General features: G+C 45.1%; 1 protein-coding gene and 1 long non-coding RNA gene across 10 annotated transcripts in view; one reads left to right on the top strand and one right to left on the bottom strand.

Moving 5' to 3' along the window:
- Positions 1 to 19,627, top strand: part of SVIL (supervillin) — a 190,137-nt gene that overhangs the window by 169,177 nt on the left and 1,333 nt on the right. For all 9 annotated transcript variants that reach the window (XM_054522129.2, XM_054522130.2, XM_063727519.1 and 6 more), the window contains 7 exons: positions 4,392 to 4,543; positions 7,143 to 7,248; positions 7,903 to 8,110; positions 10,512 to 10,645; positions 12,628 to 12,783; positions 14,722 to 14,865; positions 15,936 to 16,060. In XM_054522129.2, coding sequence (XP_054378104.1) covers positions 4,392 to 4,543; positions 7,143 to 7,248; positions 7,903 to 8,110; positions 10,512 to 10,645; positions 12,628 to 12,783; positions 14,722 to 14,865; positions 15,936 to 16,060 — 1,025 coding nt within the window. The remainder of the gene's footprint in view (positions 1 to 4,391; positions 4,544 to 7,142; positions 7,249 to 7,902; positions 8,111 to 10,511; positions 10,646 to 12,627; positions 12,784 to 14,721; positions 14,866 to 15,935; positions 16,061 to 19,627) is intronic.
- LOC103891605 (uncharacterized) lies at positions 9,274 to 19,394 on the bottom strand. The gene is made up of 5 exons (XR_008510361.1): positions 17,890 to 19,394; positions 15,971 to 16,447; positions 14,299 to 14,441; positions 13,003 to 13,119; positions 9,274 to 11,147 (listed from the first exon to the last, which is right to left on the bottom strand). It is a non-coding gene; the product is annotated as an uncharacterized LOC103891605 (long non-coding RNA).

Here is a 19,627-nt window from a genome sequence, read left to right as displayed (position 1 = left end):
AGGAAATACTCATCACTGACATTGTCAGCAGGAACAGCGTAATTACTGTTTTTAACTTGAAGATGAGATAACGTGGATCTCCCCAAAATAATAACAATAACAATAACAAAGAGTCACTGTCGTGGATTTACACTCTTGCTTTTGTGCAGAGGTGGCATGTACAGTGTTAATCTCTGATGCTGATTACCAAAGACAACAATAATAGGGAATTGAGTGTGTTTCAGGGCAGGCAGATCTCTTAACCCTTGGAGTAGTGGAACTGGGAACTTTAAAGAACAAACTAAAGGCACTTGTAGTGCCCATTCCTAAAATGCAAAAAGGGAAACCATGTTTTATAAAACCAGACATAGTTTAATTTAGCCATTTTCTTACTTTAGCTGTTAGTTATGAGAAAAAAAAAAGGTAATAGTGAGTGAATGAATGAGTAAAACTGTTAAGTGAATTAATTAAAAATAAAGCAAAGAGTTCAGACTTTCATGGACTATTGACTTGGAGGCCCCTAGGAAATATGATTTGACCCAGGTGATTCCTTTCCATATTTCTTCCCAATAAACACAATGAACATCTCACAGCCAGCTCCAACAACATCTTTTCCAGCAGACTTACAACTTAGAAAAAGCCCAGCTTTAGAGAATTAAGTTAAAGCAGGGAGCATTCAGATTCCAGACCATCCCTCCAGCAGGGGTGAGGCACAGCCCGATGGCACTTGCAGTCACTCTGTAGCCAACGCAGAAGCTCTGGCCCCTTGGTGACACTAGTCCGGCTCCTCTATCACTTGTGCCCACAAGGGCCACACCTGCAAACAGGACTGAGTCAGAGCTCAGGGTGCACTTCTGGGAGAGGGTCAGCAAAAAGCAGCACCTGCACAGGTGGTACAGCCTCCACTTCGCTGATGCTGGCCGGACTGCTAGGGTCAATGTCCTGGCCCAGTGCCTCCAGGGTAGGGTTGCTCACTCCCCAGCAGGGTCAGGGGACAGCTGCTCAAGGTGCCCAGGGGTGCTGAGCCAGGCTCCTCCAGGGCCTGATAGATGTCTAGTTCCTATTAATAGGTGACTCTGGTGCAAGAATACTTGACCATGAACAGTCTTTATATTTGTGTTGTCTGTTATTCCTAAATAGAACTACTAGTACCAAACTTATTCTTGAAAGTGCCTTGATGGCGTAACATGTCCACACTTTAAATTAGGTAACTAATCAAGGTTGTAAAGAGAATAGCTGGCTGGGCGCGGTGGCTCATGCCTGTAATCCCAGCACTTCGGGAGGCCGAGGCAGGCAAATCACGAGGTCAAGATTTCGAGACCATCCTGGCCAACATGGTGAAAACCCCTGTCTCTACTAAAAATACAAAAAGTTAGCTGGGCATAGTGGCGGGCACCTATAATCCCAGCTACTTGGGAGGCTGAGGCAGGAGAATCGCTTGAACCCGGGAGGCAGAGGTTGCAGTGAGCTGAGATCATGCCACTGCACTCCAGCCTGGGCGACAGGGTGAGACCCTGTCTCAAAAAAAAAGAATAGCCCATAAGTTCTTACTACTAAAAATTTAATCTTTACATTGCCAAAATTAAAAATGAATACACATATGAAAAATTAAGTTGCATATAGGACTAAATTTGGGTATGTGCAGAAAAACTGTAAGGAAAACCAGTGAAATGTTTGCTTCATAAAATATCTTTAAAGAAATAAAATTCTAGACTCACACTTGTAACCCCAGAGTTTTGGGAAGCTGAGGTGAGAAAATCACTTAAGGCCACATGTTTAAGACTAACCTGGGCAACATAGTGAGAGACCCTGTTTATACAAAAAAATAAAAAATGAGCCCAGCATGGTGGCATGCACCTGTAATCCCAGCGCTTTGGGAGGCTGAGGCAGGAGGATCACTTGAGCCCAGGTGCAGTGAGCTATGGTCATACCACTGCACTCCAACCTGGCCAACAGAGCAAGACCCTGTCTCTAAAATAAAAGTAATTTAAAAAAGAGACAATTCTATTTTGGGTATATACACTCAAGTCTGTTTGCAATGTTAGGATGTGATGTTGGTTATTTTAGTGTGAATATGTATTTACACAATGTATTTGAGTGCTAACAGATTTCAAGATCTTTATAAACCGTTATGATCTATTTGAAACATATCTTTCCTCAGTAATCTATTTAGTGCAACAAATGTTCACTATTTGAAGAATGGGATTGCTATTCAAAGGCAAAGTTTTGTTGCTGAGTTAGCAGAAATTTCAATTAAGTGGCTTCCAAAGTAATTGTGGGATTTATAATCTAGTCATTGATAGTTCCTATTTTATTTTGCCCTCTCAAAAACACCCAAACTTAACCAGTTCAGATCCACAGTGGATGGTACAAAAGACTGTCCTTAGTCAAAATACTTTAAGAAATTATTAGAATCATTTATGAAACCTATGTTACAGATACTTTACCAAACAAAGGGCTAAAAATCAAATAAATATGACCCCCTACCTTTTAAGAACTTAAATGAGTTTTATTCTTCCCTTCAAACCTCAATACAGTTGCAATGTTAGAAATGGGATTGGAGCTGGGAAAAATTGCAGTGATATAAAACCAGAGACTCCAGTTATTCTCATTCCTTTTAAACCTGTGTGAGTGTTCCCATCAACTACTGCATTCTCCCATGTTGACCCTCACTCCCTGGGACACCCGGGCCTTTGGGTCAAGAGCTTGGTCTAATGGCCTCACTCAGCCTAGAAACTTCTGCTTCCAGATTAGAGTCATTCAGGTCTGCACTCCCCACCTCCTCAGAAAGGCCCTCCCTCAGCAGGTGTCCCATGAGCCCTGACCCTGGCTGGCGTCACCTTCTTGTCTCTTGTCCTCATAGCACTTATCACTATCTGAAATTGTCTTGCTCGTCTCTTTATTAGAACAAAAGCACCAAGCATCAAGTTCATCATTGTCTTGTTCATCATTGTAGCCCAGAATCCTGAAGTCCCCGCTCATTGAATATTTGTTGAATGCATGAATGAATGAAGGGAATCTAGAGTGAGACATATTCTTACAGGTAGAGATTTGGATGTCTGTAATAACATCTAAAATGCCCATTTGGCCTATAATTCCAGCACTTTTGGAGGCTGAGGTGGGAGGATCACTTGAGGCCAGGAGTTAGAGACCAGCCTGGGTAACATAGTGAGACCCTATCTCTACAAAATGTTAAAAATAAAAATTAGCCAGGCATGGTGATGCATGCCTGTAGTCCCAGCTATTTGGGAGGCTGAGGCGGGAGGATCATTTGAGCCCAGGAGGCTGAGGCTGCAGTGAGCCATGATTGCGCCATTGCACTCCAGCCTGGGTGACAGAGGGAGACCCTGTAACCTCCCTGTGACTGCTCTCCACACCAAGCATTCTCATCTGCCTCCTGTGCTACTCATGTTTACCGAGTGCCTGTGCGGTGCCAACCATGGGGACCATCAGCACTTAATCCCGGCAGCAGCCCTGGTGACAGACATGAAATCCAGATTAGTTTGTGCTCAAGTGATTTGTCAGCAACCTAACTCCTCATTTCTGACAGAACTTGAAAACTTCAAAGTTGTATTTTTTACTAGAATAGTTTTAACAGCCTGCATTTTTTCCTTTGTGCTTAAAGCTGGCCCTGCTATTGTTTTTAACATCTTTTCTCTACCAGCTAATCTTTTGCCAAAGAGTGGTGTAATACGGAAAATGCGTTTGGGTCTGTGTGAGCCCTTAGTCCTGCTCTGGCAGTCACCACATACTTTATTTATTTATTTATTTATTTATTTATTTATTTATTTATTTATTCATTTATTTGTAAGAGTGTCTCACTCTGTCACCCAGGCTGGAGTGCAGTGACACAATCATGGCTAACTGCGGTCTCAAACTCCTAGGCTCAAGTGATCCTCCTGCCTCAGTCTCCCAAGTAGCTGGGACTACAGGTGTGCAACACCACGCCAGGCTAATTTCTTTAAATTATTTTAGAGGTGGGGTCTTGCTATGTTGCCCAGGCTGGTCTTGAAATCCTGACCTCAAGCAGTCCTCCCAGAGTGTTGGGATTACAGACATGAGCCACTCACCTGGCCTCACCAAATATTTTGAAGAAATTACTCTGTTGCACACTTGGAGTGATCTGCCACCCCCTCCAGATGACAGATCTTTTTCTCAGGGCACCAAGAGGGCCCCTCAGATCCCTTTTCTCCCTGTTGGAAGCTCTGGGTCAGGAGCTGGAAGGAAGGTGGTTTTTCTCTTCTCCTGGGCGTGACCAGCCTTCCCTCCAGGTGCCAGTGGTTTCTCCCCAGCCCTAGGCCCAAGGCTCTTTGCCACTGGTCCTTGCAGGCCCCGGGGAAGTGAGCCAGACATTTGCTTCTCCTCAGGTGTCGCAGCTGCTGACCTGTCCCTCTGCCATTGTGTGTTTGCAGTGGGAAGTCGCCAGAAGGGAGAGCACTCGGTGAGGGCGGCCGGCAAAGAGAAGTGCGTCTACTTCTTCTGGCAAGGCCGGCACTCCACCGTGAGTGAGAAGGGCACGTCGGCGCTGATGACGGTGGAGCTGGATGAGGAAAGGGGGGCCCAGGTGAGTCCTGGGGAGCTCTGCACCCTGGGGACTGAGAGGAGCATCCTCTCCTGGGAGCCGATGGCACTCGGCCTGGTCCCTCCCAACATGATTCTGATAATGGAAGACCACGTCACCCAAAGCACTTCAGTCCTGGTCTGGCTTCTGCAGATTTCAGGCTGTGCCCTCCCATTTCTTTCCTTCTCCCACTTTTTGTAAGATGATCCTAGAGAAAATGTTGTATCTGCAAATAGGAAATCCACATGACAAGTGCAGATGGCCAGTGGGTGGCTTTGAAAGGTTTGTTAGGTTTCCACCTAACCAATCAAGGCACTGTAGGTAAAACAAAGAGATGTCATCATCCACTTCTCACAATGGTAGTGATTTTTTAAAGAATGGATCCAGGGCCAGCTAGCAAGGCCTCAGTAGGATGAGGATGCTGTGTTTTGGGTGAGAAGTGTAACTTGAACAGCCATCCTGAAATTTTGTCACAAGAACCTTAAAACTTTGATCAGTTGTTCCATGTACACGAATCTACCTGAAGGAAATATCAGGTGAATGTAAGGACTGGGAACACCCATCACCTGTATTCATGGCAGCCTGAGTGGTTTTCTGGGATAGGTCAGATTGGGTCACTCCCTTGCTGTCTGCCACACACACTGCAGTCTAAGCGGCTTCCCAGGGCTCCAGCACCTTCGTGGTAGGCCCTGGGCACCTCTCCCAGCTCCTCCTGCTCCTCCCCTCCACCCAGGCCACTCCAGCCTCTCCCTGTTCCATGACCACCTCCTTCCATTTACCTCCTGCCCTGTGCCCCATTCCACTGTCTGGAAACTTCCCCTGCCTACTCCATACTGCCTCTATGTACGTACCCCTGTGTACTGCCTCTTATGAGGCAGGTTTCTGTTCAGATGTCACCCGCACCCCCACCCCACCCCTGTTCTAGCCGAGCCTTCTCATTCTCCCATCATCCTCAGTCCCTGCACTTTATCTTTTATTTTCACAGCACTTCCCACCACCTAAAGCTATGTGATCCCCCAGGAGCATGACAGAGACCCTGCAACCCTGGCCTTACAACCCCATGGCCTTATAACCCCAGGGCCTGCATCGTGCCTGGCAGGGACTGCTGCCCAGATCCGAGGCCACCTAAAGCTGCTGGCCTCACAACCCCATGGCCTTATAACCCCAGGGCCTGCATCGTGCTTGGCAGGGACTGCTGCCCAGGTCCGAGGCTTGCAAACTTGTCTCTTTAACATTCAGATGATCTCTGCCTGAGTCTCCTCTGCTCTGTAGAGTACGAGCAATTAAGAGTTAACTTGCTGAGTAGCAGCAATTAAGAGTTAACTCTGGGATTCTTTGAAAACAGGACAATGCCATGTGCAAAATCTCTTTATTCTCCTGGTTGAATGATTACCGATAGCAGGAGGGAAGACAGCAGAGACATTCTTGCCAGAAATAGATCCACACTCACCCAGCCTTCCACAGTCCACTAACCCAGCCAATCACGTTTCCTAAAAAATATTTTCTACTATGGACTATATTTTAGAAATGGTATTGGCAAGAGTTGCATTTTAATTTATTCCTAATAGTCATTTCAACTACCCGTTTATGTTTTTGTAAAGGCCATGAATGAATATGCTTTTATCATGCCTTCAAAATTATCCTCAGAGTTTTGAGTCTTAATCTCATTTGAGCATTTTACCTGTTACCAATCCAGTGGATGGAAAATCATTTTATTTTTATTTGTATCATTTTTTTGAGACAGGGTCTCACTCTGTCACCCAGGCTGGAGTTCGGTGGCACTGTCATCACTCACTGCAGCCTTGACCTCCCAGGCTCAATAAGTCCTCCTTCCTCAGCCTCCTGGGTAGCTGGGACTTCAGGTGTGCGCCACTACAGGCATGAGCCATGGTCCAGCTGTGGAAAATCATTTTAGATATGAAATACTGCCACAGAATGGCAACTGGTTATGCAAAATGGGCACTGAGATTGATAACTCACAGTGAGAAATGCTTTCTCTCAGTGCTCCCTGACTACCAGCTCCAGGAAACATTTCCTCTTTAAGGAAAGGTGTCCTAGAGGGAGGTGACTCAACCCTAACATTATTCGTGGTGCAGATAACACCTGAAGGAAGAGCCTTCTCTAACAGGCCAGGAAGAGGCTGAGTGGACTGCTGGGGTGGCCGCAAGCCATGTATTTTCCCTAGAATTATTATCAAGTCAGTGATGAGTCATTCTCATTGCTGAGAGCTATCTTGTTAAGAATGTATTTATATCAGTCTTGTGACATCAATAACCACAGAATACCATTAAAATATCAGGAGTTATGTTTTAAAAGAATATTCCTTGACAGAACAACATTAAGTAAAGAAAATGAGGCTGTACATCAATATAAAGCAAGGCTCCTATTTTGTTTAGGAAAAGAAGACCCTCCCTGAGTAACACCCTGAGAGGAGGCTGCACACAGCAGCGTTCGCAGAGCTTCTCTTTAGGTGGTAGTGTTAGCAATGGCTTTTGTTTGTACGTCTTGGTATTTTTCAGATTTTCTGCAAGAGGCATGTATTGTTTTTAGGACTTTGAAAGCCCCACGCCCCTTACCTATTTACCTCTGTTTAAATCGGAAGGTCCAGGTTCTCCAGGGAAAAGAGCCCCCCTGTTTCCTGCAGTGTTTCCAGGGGGGGATGGTGGTGCACTCGGGGAGGCGGGAAGAGGAAGAAGAAAATGTGCAAAGTAAGTCACTTTTACTGCTGGAATTCGACTTTGCCTTTCCCTCTCTTGGAAAGAATTTTTATAAGCTGGGGGCTGAAAGTGAGTCTGTCTTCATCTAGCTGTGGCTCTACCTCTGAAAGCCTCCTGATGTTTGCCTGATAACTCAGCTCTATGGGTGCTCGTGACCCGCCTCTCTCTGGAGAATTTACTCGGGGATTCACCTTTGCACGCAGGAGGCTGGAAGGTGGTCTCCCCTCCTCTGTCTGCTCTTTTTAGGAGGAAAGAAAAATCAGTGGCTCTTCTATTATAAATTATGAAATTTTTTGTTGACCAGCACCCCACCCCGCAAAAAAATCTTAGCTCTAGAGCCTTTTAAAATATGCCTGTTATAGAACTTATTGTATAAATATTGGGAAAATGGTTTTTCTACATTGTGGACTTCAGATCACCTGCTTCTAACTACGTAAGAACCCACTTTTTAGGCTGGCAGGAAGGCCTGATGCCTCAGTGCTCGGCAGGGCTCCCTGCGCAGTGCCTCAGCCCCTCCAGTCCCCTAAGTCCCTGGCCCTGGACGGAGGTGGCTGCCGTGGACGGCACAGAGGACAGTAGGAAGGGCCGCGTTTGCTGCCACTCGCTCACGTCCTAACTCCTCCGCGCCGCCGGTGCCCCCTGCAGGTGAGTGGCGGCTGTACTGCGTGCGCGGAGAGGTGCCCGTGGAAGGGAATTTGCTGGAAGTGGCCTGTCACTGTAGCAGCCTGAGGTCCAGAACTTCCATGGTGGTGCTCAACGTCAACAAGGCCCTCATCTACCTGTGGCACGGATGCAAAGCCCAGGCCCACACGAAGGAGGTCGGAAGGACCGCCGCGAACAAGATCAAGGAACAGTGAGTGTTGTGTCTGCGACGAGTCCCCCACACAACGGGCTTCCCAGAGGGACGGGGCAGGCTCAAGGGTACCAAGACTCCCAGCAGATCCCAGGGTGCTGAAAGTGACTGCAGCAAGGGATGGCTGGGAACGTGGTCAGGGGCCTCTGACATTCCGAGCAGAGAGGACACACATCTCACTCCAGACCTCCGATTTGGGGGCCGTTCTCGCAGTCTGAGGATTTATCTGGCTGGGTGAGAGGCTGGTGAGGACCCAGGGAGTGACTCTCGCAAGCACTCTGGGTTCTTTCTTCATAGTTGCCGTTCAGCTTTTGGATGAGAAGCCTGGGGGCCTTTGATATTTAAAGGGAGCACATTTAAAATACCTGTTAAGGATTTGGAGTTTTCATTTGCCAGAACAGTGGAGTGTTAAAAAGCTAAAGAAGAGTGTGGGAAACCGCCATCTGTGTCAGACAATAAGATGTCCCCCATTCTGGAGAGCAGCCCCCGATGGGGAGGGATCGGACTCTCCGGGCACTTCCCGGGTACAGCACTTCCGGGTTGGGTTTTGTTCCCCTCCCAGGCAGGCACCTGCCGTTGGCCACTTGCAAAGGCTCAGCACACTGTGAGATAGCACTGAGTGGGGACCTTGGGGAAGAGGGGAACCGGAAGAGCAGTGAAGGCCACAGCCCAGGGAGGACGCTATGGTGGCCGGCCCCCCGGTAGGGTGGTCTGCCGCTGTGGCTCTGCGCTTCCTAGCAGCCCAGGCAAAATAAGCATTGCAAGCTTCCAGAGAAGCCCAGTGTCGCCCAGGCATTCAGGAGGCAACTGAAACCTGTGAGGACCTCAGTGAGGAAAACTGAAGAGCTTCCTAGGGGCACATGTCCCCAGAGTTTGATTTGGTGAACCCCATTCTCTGGGTTCTGGAACAGGGCAGTGGCCAGGGCCCCTGTGTCCGCTCTGAAAACACACTACCCAGAGAGGGCAGAGAGGAGAACGGGGCAGGTACCTCTCCACAGAGAGGCAGATATGAAACAAGATGTTTCATCTCAAACCACCTGTGGGCTAGGACATGGGGAGGGGTGAGAAATCACATGCCCTGAGGTGGCCCAAGGCATTTGAGGCCCATCAGAGGGTTTACTTGGACCACTGAGGAAAAGAAAAACAATGAAGAGCTCATTCACGTATTCACTCAACAAACATTTATTGAGTACCTGATTGGCGCCAAGCAATCTGGACTTACAGGACTTATCCTATAAATCTCAGAAAAATGGTTTTTCTGCATCATGAACTTTGGGCAACCTGCTTCTAACAACTCCAAAGAACTGGAGTTAGGAACTGGGGACTTGGTGGTGAATAAGCCCAAGTCTCTGTCCTCATGAAGTTCATGTTCTAGCAGGAGAGAAAGACAAGAAATAGTCAATATGTATTGTTCTGTATAAAAATGTGTGTAATTTTCATGACACATTAGATGTGATTAAACATCCCTCCCTAGGGGCAAGTCAACTTCCCCTCCTCCACCACACACACTTATAAACTGCAGAGCATTTTTCCATTCATGAGTAAGAATGGCTTTTCCTTAGAAAGTAGAAGAGACGGTGAACTGATCTCCAGATTTAGTTTTGAATAATTTATATCTGTACCCCATATATATATGTACCTACTATTAGTATATACCCACAAATTTTAAAATTAAAAAAAGCAGACAATAACAAGTATTGGCAAGGATGTGAAAATTGGAACCCTTACACATTACTTGGAAAACAGTCTAGCAATTTCTCAAAAGATTTAACAATACAGTTACCATATGACTAGCAACTCTACTCCTAGATATCTACCCAAGAGAAATGAAAACACTTGTACGTGAAGGTTCATAGCCATGTTAGTCATAGTGGCCAAAAGATGGAAATAACCCAAATATCTACCAACACATTAATGGATGAAAAAAATGTGGCATAGCCATACAGTGGAATATTATTCTGCCATAAAAAAGAATTCAGTACTGATACATGCTACAACATGGATGAACCTTAAAAACATTACACTAAGTTAAAAAAACTCAGTCACAAAGGAACGTATATTATATAATTCCATCTGTATGAAATGTCCAAAACAGGCAAGTCCATAAATACAGAAGTAGATTAGTGGGTTCTGAGGACTAAGGATGGGGGAAATGCGGAGTGACTGCTAACGGGTACAGGGCTTCTTTTTCCGGGAGATGAAAATGTTCTGAAATTAGTGATGACAGTTGCACAACTCTGTGAATATACTAAAATCTGTACACATAAAAAGAGTGAATTTTATGACGTGAATTATATCTCAATAAAGCTATTATAAAGCTGTTATCATAATAGCAATAATAATTTTGGGTCGCCAGCACTCTCCAGACTTATAAAGAACTCTTGGAGTTTCTCCCTTGCAGATGTCCCCTGGAAGCAGGACTGCATAGTAGCAGCAAAGTCACAATACACGAGTGTGATGAAGGCTCCGAGCCACTCGGATTCTGGGACGCCTTAGGAAGGAGAGACAGGAAAGCCTACGATTGCATGCTTCAAGGTAATGTGGCATCCACAGTCTATGATCTGGTTTTTTTGTTTGTTTTTGGAAACAAGAGTCTTGCTCTGTTATCCAGGCTGGAGTATAGTGGTACGATCACAGCTCACTGCAGCTTCAACCTCCTGGGCTCAAGTGATCAGCCTGCCTCAGCCTCTCAAAGTGCAGGCTTGAGCCACTGTGCCCCATTCATGTTTTATCTTAATTCTTCAGTCTGTCTTAAATCTAGTGTGATGAGTATTATGTCCAGCTGATTGAACAGTTTTTTTCTCCCCAGGGGTGAGTTTAACTTGGACACCAAGACTTCAAATTCTCACTGGCAAATCAGCTCCCAAGGCCTCCTGGGGACCAAGCCACCTTCCAAGGTCTTAGGGACTCAGGGCACCATTTTATTTCTTTCCTCATAGCTGCCACCTGAGAAATAGCAGTCCTCTGGGTGTTGGAGTGGGATCTGGGGAAGGAAGCCGGCCTCTTATCCCCTTTCCAGAGCCCTTCAGTCATTAACCTATTTGGAAATACAAAGGCCGGGTCTGTATAGAATAGGCACTCCCGTTCATCGGAGTGAGGTTAGGTGTGTATATGTGTACTTTGCCAGCTGTTCTCAAAATACAGATGAACATTAGAAGGAAAGCAAACTTTTGTTAAGCAGTTCCAGCCAGCACCTTACATATAGTAACTCCGTTAGTACAACCCAACACTCTGCCATTTTTACAGATGAGAAAAATGAAACATACAGAAGTTAATCAGCTTGCCCAAGGCTGGGCAGCAATGGAGTATCCTCATAACTGCTCCATACTACTCTGCCCCTCAATGTTTATAAACTTTTATATAGCTTTTTAAACATAATGCCTAGAAAACGTTTGAAATTATGGAGAAGTTAAAAAAAGAAATGAAGTCACTTATAACCACATTTCTCAGAAGTAACAGAATTCACATTTCTCTGTGCTATATATAATATCTTTTAAAAAATAATATGTGGATCTACTGTTTCGTAACCTGCTTTTTTCCTTTATTATGAATAATTTCCCAAGTTATTAAAATTTAGATTTCTAATGGCTGTGAGATATTCTGTTATTCTGTGAATATATGCCACTCTCTACCTGATAGTCTCTGACAGCTGGGGAGTTGAGTTGTTTCTTATTTCTGATTTTTCTCCCTTATATAATAATGCAGTTTGAATACTTTTTAAAATAATTCTATACATTCATTCCTAATTGAGAGGAATTCCTAGATGTGGAACCACCGTGCTTGTTATAAAAGTCTGATAGCGTGTATCAGCTCAGGCCAAGTTTCACTGTCACTTGCAACACACAAAAGCATTCATTTCTCAGCACAATCACACATTCAGCAGATTATTTTGTCCTCTTTGCCAAATTGATGAAAGGAGACAGATAGCTAAGCATTGTTTTGTTTTACTTAGGAGTACATATATATGTATATTTATATACATGTATAATGTATATAAAATACAGTATATGTATATTTGTTATATAACATATATGCATATTTATGTTACATATGTGTTTGTGATATACACATACGTATATCTGTGTATATATATGCATATATACACAGTATCTATATATATTTTTTAACCATTTTAATTTCTACTTTGGTGAGTGTTCTATTTGTGTCTTTTGCACATTTTATTAAGATATTTATTTTTTCCTTATGTATGTCCCTTCATGTATTAAGGATATTAACTAGTTGCTGTATTACAAATATTTCCCATTTGTTACTTGGTTTTTCTTTTCTTTTTAATTTTGCATTGTTTTTCATTTTTATATAATTAATGCATTATTTTCCCTTTTGATTGGTTATTTTACTATTGCAATTGAAAAGGCCTTCTCCACCTTGAAGCTCAGATAAATCCTACCTGTGTTTCCACAGTGCTTTGAATTATTTCATATTTTACATTCATTCTTCATCTGGAATTTACTTTGATGTACATGATATCTTCAACTTTGTTCTCTTTTCTTTCAAAGATCCTGGAAGTTTTAACTTCGCACCCCGCCTGTTCATCCTCAGCAGCTCCTCTGGGGATTTTGCAGCCACGGAGTTTGTGTACCCTGCCCGAGCCCCCTCTGTGATCAGTTCCATGCCCTTCCTGCAGGAAGATCTGTACAGCGCACCCCAGCCAGGTAAGGCCTGCAGGGGGCAGCTATGCTGAGCAGTAGAAGGTGCATCTTCCAGAAAGCCTTTTGATTTTACGTTTTTATTGATTAAGTGCCAAGTACACTCCAGAACACCCAGAACATGTGCTTACACTCATTTCATCCTTACCCCTACACCAAAAGGAAGGAGAGTGAAATCAGCCACACTTTATAGCATAAGGAACGAGACTCAGTCACTTAACCCACCCAAAGACGTCAGCTAAGAACAGGTTGAGCACCACAGTGGCAGGCTTGGCATCTCTGCTCTTCTCTCAGCCTTCCTCTCAGTCTTGTTGCTGCATGGTCACCGGTCGACTGCCATTGCTCCAGCCATCATGTTTGCATTCAAGATAGAGAAAGAAGGGGGAAGGAAAAAAGGCCACTTAATAGCCACATATTTCTCTTTAATCAGATAAAGCACATGTTTTCCCAGAAGCCCCCGGCAGACTTCTGCTTACATCCCATTGGCCAGAACCTGTCACATGGCCAGCCCCAGCTGCTAGGGAGCCTGGGGAAGCAAATGGCAGAGGAGAAGGATGTTGGGGTATTGGCTAAGTTAGCCAGGGAACAGGGTCTGCCATACCAAGTCTCCGCAGCAGAGCCAAAACTCCAGCCCAGGTCTTCTGATCCCAAGGTCAGGGCTCTGTGCCCTCATTCTGGTTGGGAAAGTCACAAGAAACTGGGCTTGACAACCCCTCCCACCCACCCTCCAATGAAGCCAAGGTCAGCTGCCTCTCAGTTTGTGTTTGTTGCTTCTCACATTACAAGAGCCTGGAGCTGCAGCCAGGGACCTCAGCTTGCACTGGGAGCCCAGGGCAGCACTGAAAGTTTGACCAGTGCACATGTCATGCTTGGAAAATCTTAGCCACCAGAAAGAGAGGCTATGCCCACGCCCTTCATCCTGGGGCTCAGGGCGGGTTATCAACCTCCACTGGGCTTTTAAAGTGTGGTTTTCACAGAATCCTGAAATGCATGCCAGGAAAGGACACACGGTGAGCCGACTAGCAAGAGTGAGAGGCGTTTTGCCACCTGGAGTAAGAGTCAGGCTGACAATTTGAGGAGGAGAAAAAGTTAGGAGGAAAAGGCAGTAGAACAGTTCTGATTTTTATTTCCTTTTATTTTTTAGAGACAGGGTCTTACTCTGTCATCCAGGCTGGAGTGCAGTGGCGCAGTCATGGCTCACTGCAGCCTCTAACTCCTGGGCTCAAGCGATCCTCCCTCCTTAGCTTACTGAGTAGCTGAGACTACATGCATGCACCACTATGCCTCGCTAATTTTTTTTTTCTTTTTGTAGAGATAGGGTCTCACCATGTTGCCCAGGCTGGTCTTGAACTCCTGGGCTCAAACAATCCTTCCTCCTCAGCCTCCCAAAGCACTGGGATTACAGGCATGAGCCACCACTCCCGGTGGCAGTTTTGCTTTTTAAAGCCCATTTCTCTGTAAGACAGCCATGAGCTCACCTCACTGCTAAGCAGTCACGCGCAGGGCAGGAATGGCACTTACCTGTCTGCAGTGAGATGTGTGCTCCAGTGTTGACTGTGCTCTTCGGAGATACGTGGTGCTAACAGTCCCTTGAGTGGCACATGCATTATCCCTTCCACTCTTAGCACAGCCCTGCCAGTATCCAGAAGGGCCAGGGGCTTGAGCTGGGGCAAAGGGAGGAGGACCTGAAGGACGAGGAATGAAAGAGACCAACTCCTCGACGCCACCTCTCTGCCTACAGGCTTCTTCCTGTTGAACTGTCAAAGGGCTGGGGTGTCCTAGGTTTCTCTGTTTGTCCCTTTGCCCCTGGTTTGATAGCCAAGGGGGTTTCCCCCTGTGACACTGCAGTCGAGAGGGACAACATCCACTAGGTTTGGGGAGGAGTGAGCTAAAAGTGTCCGTGAAGGAGCTCCTGATGGTCTGGCCCTGTCCCTGCCCTCACAGCACTTTTCCTTGTTGACAATCACCACGAGGTATACCTCTGGCAAGGCTGGTGGCCCATCGAGAACAAGATCACTGGTTCTGCCCGCATCCGCTGGGCCTCCGACCGGAAGAGCGCGATGGAGACTGTGCTCCAGTACTGCAAAGGTGAGGCTCCCTCTAATGCGCCTGCAGCACGGAACAGATGGGGAAGCCCCTCAGGCACGCCCAGCCAGGAGACCCCTTTCCCTTTCTGTGTGTGTCAGCCAGCATCCATAAAGCCTGGCAGGTGGTGATGAAACCACTTTTTTCCCCTTTAACTTTTTGAGATGTATTAATTTTTAGATTAGCACATTCTCAGCTGCCAGCATGAAGAAGTAGTAGTTGTTCTCTCTGATGTTATGAGGCTAACTTGTTACCCTCAAGAATAAAGGCTGTATTGTGGAATGCCCCAGGCAGATTAAAACCCCGCTGTACTCGGGGTTGATCATGTGAGAGACAAGTTGGCCTCTGCCCTGTACGTTATCTGCAAGCACTACCATGCTGTTGGAGAATGGAGGTCTCCCCCAAACAGTGAACGGCCATTGCCAACCTTTTTATTGTTCATTATTATTTTTAGTATTATATCCAAAGAGAAATACCCATAGTAAGTTCATGGTTCTTTCACATGAAATTTCTAGTCTTTTATATAAAATGAAAATGCCAGTAATTAATATCTTATGTAATTTTTATGGTTTCATTGACACAACTAGTTTAATGTCACTGAGTATGTGCAATTGATTCTCTTCCTGAAAAACTCTTTAGCAATAAATAACATATCTTCCACCCAATGTTATAGTGAATGTGGATGTATAAGATGCTGTCGTTCGCCGTCAGTCATTATGGGATTTAATTCTGTGCTAGGAAATGAGAGGGATGACTCTACAGGTGAATTCAGGAGGAAGAAAATGCTCCACCCAGAAGCTGCAGACAGCTTCTCTCTCCCTTCCAGGAATGCAGAGCGTTTTGTTAGGTTCAAGAAGTATAGACTCAGGTTGATTATAGGTCACTATTGTAGTCACAGGCATGAAATTAACATCTTATATAAACATTATCCATGTGTTATTATGAACTACTGGTAACTTGCATTTTAAGCATGAAGTCATGAGTTCTGGCAAAGAAGAAAAGATTTCAAGGAAAATCAGCAAAAGACAGGGTCTCCCTTGGGTCTACTGACGTTGCACTCTGTGTAACTACAGGAAAAAATCTCAAGAAGCCAGCCCCCAAGTCTTACCTTATCCACGCTGGTCTGGAGCCGCTGACATTCACCAATATGTTTCCCAGCTGGGAGCACAGAGAGGACGTCGCTGAGATCACAGAGATGGTGAGCGCGCTTTCCTGCCCTGTGAAGGTGGCTCCTGCGCCTTTTGGATTGTGGGTTGACTTGACTTTGGGGAGAGCATCCAATTGCACTTTCAGAGTGGGAAAATATTTTTCCTTTTGCAACATCTTAACAAATCTACATAGAATTTGCTTAGGAAGAAGAGAAGTCTAATGGAAAATCAATTAGCTATTTTAGTAATTTTCCACACATGATACCCAAATTTTAAAAACTTAAAAGCAAAGGTGAGTTTAATCATGCTGAGAACTATATATGTACATAAAAGCTGCGAACTCTTCATTCTGTTTGCTAAGAACCTGTTGCTTGGCATTGCTTGTCTCTCAGTGTCCATGTGACGCACAGCCAAACCCTCATGTTTCAGACGTTAACCTTGTGTAGAGGAGACACAAACGAAATCTGATGAATTAGTATGTTCAGAAAACTGAATGAATGGAGGTGCCGCGACTCCCTTATGATAAGGGATCGCTCAACATCTCATTAATATTGTCTTTTATGAGACCACCTGGTATTTCTGCATGAGGCATTTATCATAACTTCTATCTACCAAAATATATTATAATCTAGAATGTTTTCTTTTCCAACCACACAGGAAAGAATTTTACTATAGCTATGTTGAATTTCTTATATATGAGCTATTAACATTGCTAGCGATAGCAAATCCAAGGATTTGTTTTGATTTGGTGAGAGATAGGTTTTTTACCGTTTTGATTTTTTTTACTATGTAGGAGAGCTGCTTTGCTTGGGGAAATGACCCAAGTGTATTTTATAGGAAATTCGAGTAATTTTAAACAAACAGAATCTACTTCTGCTTAGCAATGGAGAGGGGCTGTTGGGTAGTACAGACATCACTGCTCACCCTAACCTGTCTCCCTAGAGCCAAATGGACTTGATGTACACAGGGAAGGGGCTGACTTCAGCTTGGTCTCTGCCGCAGCCAGAATGAGATGGTTCTGTTCACTGTAACTATGGTTTCGTTAGACCAGAAGGCTCTAGGGATTACAAGCTCTGTGGCCGCTGCATGCAGTCTAAGTTCAGGTGTTACCAAATTGCCAGGGGTTCAGTCTAGGGCTTATTGCTCACTACACAGAAAAAAGCCAATCACTGAGACAAGCACAGCCAAGGAAGAAAGTTTATTTGGGTGCTACAGCCAAGGGGAACAGGACATAAGTCTCAAATCTGTGTCTCTGGTCTACTAAAATTAGGGGTTTTTATAGCAGGGAAGAAATGTAACCATGTGTGGGAAACCGGAATTAGGGAGGGGTGAGGAAGAGGAGCTGGTCAACAGGAAGCAGGGGGTTGGTTAGGCATCATGATGGGTAAGGGGCCTGGTAAGCTTCAGGTTTTGTTTTTGTTTTTTGAGACAGGTCTTGCTCTGTTGCCCAGGCTAGAGTGCGGTGGTGTAATCACAGCTCACTGCAGCCTCCAGCTCCTGGGCTCAGACAATCCTCCCACAACAGCCTCCCAGATAGCTGGGACTACAAGCACACACCATAATGCCTGGCTAATTTGTTTTGTATTTTCAATGAGGTTTTGCCATGTCTCTCAGTCTGGTTTTGAACTCCTGAGGCTCAAGCTATCTGCCCACCTCAGCCTCTCAAAGTGCTGGGATTACAAGCATGAGCCACTGCTGGCTTTTTGATACTATTGGAGATGCCTGGTGGTTGGTTTCCTGAGAAAGGAACTCAGATAAGACAAATATAACTTTCTCGAATTTCAAGAATAGGAGAGTTAATTTTGATCTTTATTCCAAAGAAATCATAAACATCAGTTCTGTGGCACAGTTGAGCCACTTTCAGAAGGATATAACTCACCATCCTCCCTGTGTATTCACTATAGATCTTGGGGGTTAGCAGCGGGGCCATTTACTGTTGTGCAGGCCTGTGGGATTACAGCCAGAGAAGAGTCAGGCTTCCCACACCAGCAAGTTATACAAATAATTAACATTCATCAAGTGCCCACTCTGCATTAGGCACATCTCCAAGCACTTTACACTGATTTTCTCATTTATCACAACAGTCCATCAAGATATCTTATTATTATCCCCATTTTACTGGTGTGGGAACAGAGGCACAAAAACACGAAGTCACTTGGCCAAAGTGACTTCCAGTGAGTGGAGGAGTCACTACTCAAAGGCAGGCAAGATCATCCAAAACTCACCTCTTCTTTTTTTAGAGAAAGGATCTTGCTTTGTCACCCAGGCTGCAGTGTGGTGACTCAATCATGGCTCACACAAACCTTGAACTCCTGGGCTCAAATGACCCTACCACCTCAGCCCCCGAAGTAGGTAGGACTACAGGTGCACACCTCCATGCCTAGCCTATTTTTGTATTCTTTATAGAGACAGGGTCTCATCATATTGCCCAAGCTGGTCTCCAACTCCCGGATTCAAGGACTCTTCCCACCTCAGCCTCCTACAGTGTTGAGATCACAGGCACATGCCACTGCACCCAGCCCAAAACCTGCCTCTTGACCACCAGTCTGCCCCATGTATTTCTAATATGAGCAACAGCTCTTAGTCATGCATTCCCACCATCCACCCACCCAAAAGGACAGCAGCCAATCTGGGGTCCCAAGCTTAATGGAGGAAGAGAATTTACCCAGAATAGTTTGTTCATATTAAATTCACACAGTGGTTTTAAAAACAAAAAAATTGATTCTGCTCCAGAGTATTCTAGATGCATTTTCTGACCTTCTTTTTCTATTGCAGATTAAGAAATGGGGCCAGGGGAGGGAAGGGGGGTGTGATTTCTTTTCAGGTTATTTTTTAATATTTTTAAACAAATTCCATTATTTGGAGGCTTCTGGTGTTTAGACTTCAAATCTACTAATCTTAGTCCATAATTCACCCATGGGAAAGTCCCTAAACATTTTTCCAGAGATAGTTCTGAGACAGGGTTTGTTTGAAACTCTGTGACAAGGTGAGAAAACATCTAAAAGTCAGAGAAACGAGACTCTGTCTCTACAAAAAAAATTTTTTAATTATTAGGTGGACGTGGTGGCATGTGCCAATAGTCCCAGCTACTCAGGAGGCTTGAGGTGGGAGCACTGCTTGAGTCCAGGAGTTTAAGGCTGCAGTGAGCTATGATCGAGCCACTGCCCTCCAGCCTGGGTTACAGTGAGACACTGTCTCTAAAAAAATAACAAAATTTGGGTTCAAGTGTGGTGGTTCACACCTGTAATCCCAGCAGGAAGATCGCTTGAGGCTAGAAGTTTGAGACCAGCCTAAGCAGTATAGCAAGACCCAGTCTCTACCAAAAAAAAAGGAAAAGGGAAAATAAATTAGCCAGGCCTGGTGATGCACACTCATAGTCCCAGCTACTCAGGAGGCTGAGGCAGGAGGATCACTTGAGCCCAGGAGCTGGAGGCTGCAGTGAGCTATGATTGCACCACTGCACTCCAGCCTGAGTAGCAGAGTGAGACCTTGTCTCAAAAAATATCATTTTTTAATTTAAAATTTAAAAATTAAGAGTCCAGACAACTGCAGGGCTTTGGAAATGGCTCTTCTTTCAGAGCCATTTCCTCCTCAGTGATATGAAACTATGCGTCCTC

Source organism: Pongo abelii, chromosome 8, assembly GCF_028885655.2.
Source record: "Pongo abelii isolate AG06213 chromosome 8, NHGRI_mPonAbe1-v2.0_pri, whole genome shotgun sequence".
NCBI lineage: Eukaryota > Metazoa > Chordata > Mammalia > Primates > Hominidae > Pongo > Pongo abelii.
The sequence above is the reverse complement of the archived record's forward strand: the minus strand, read 5'-3'. Positions and strand labels throughout refer to the sequence as shown.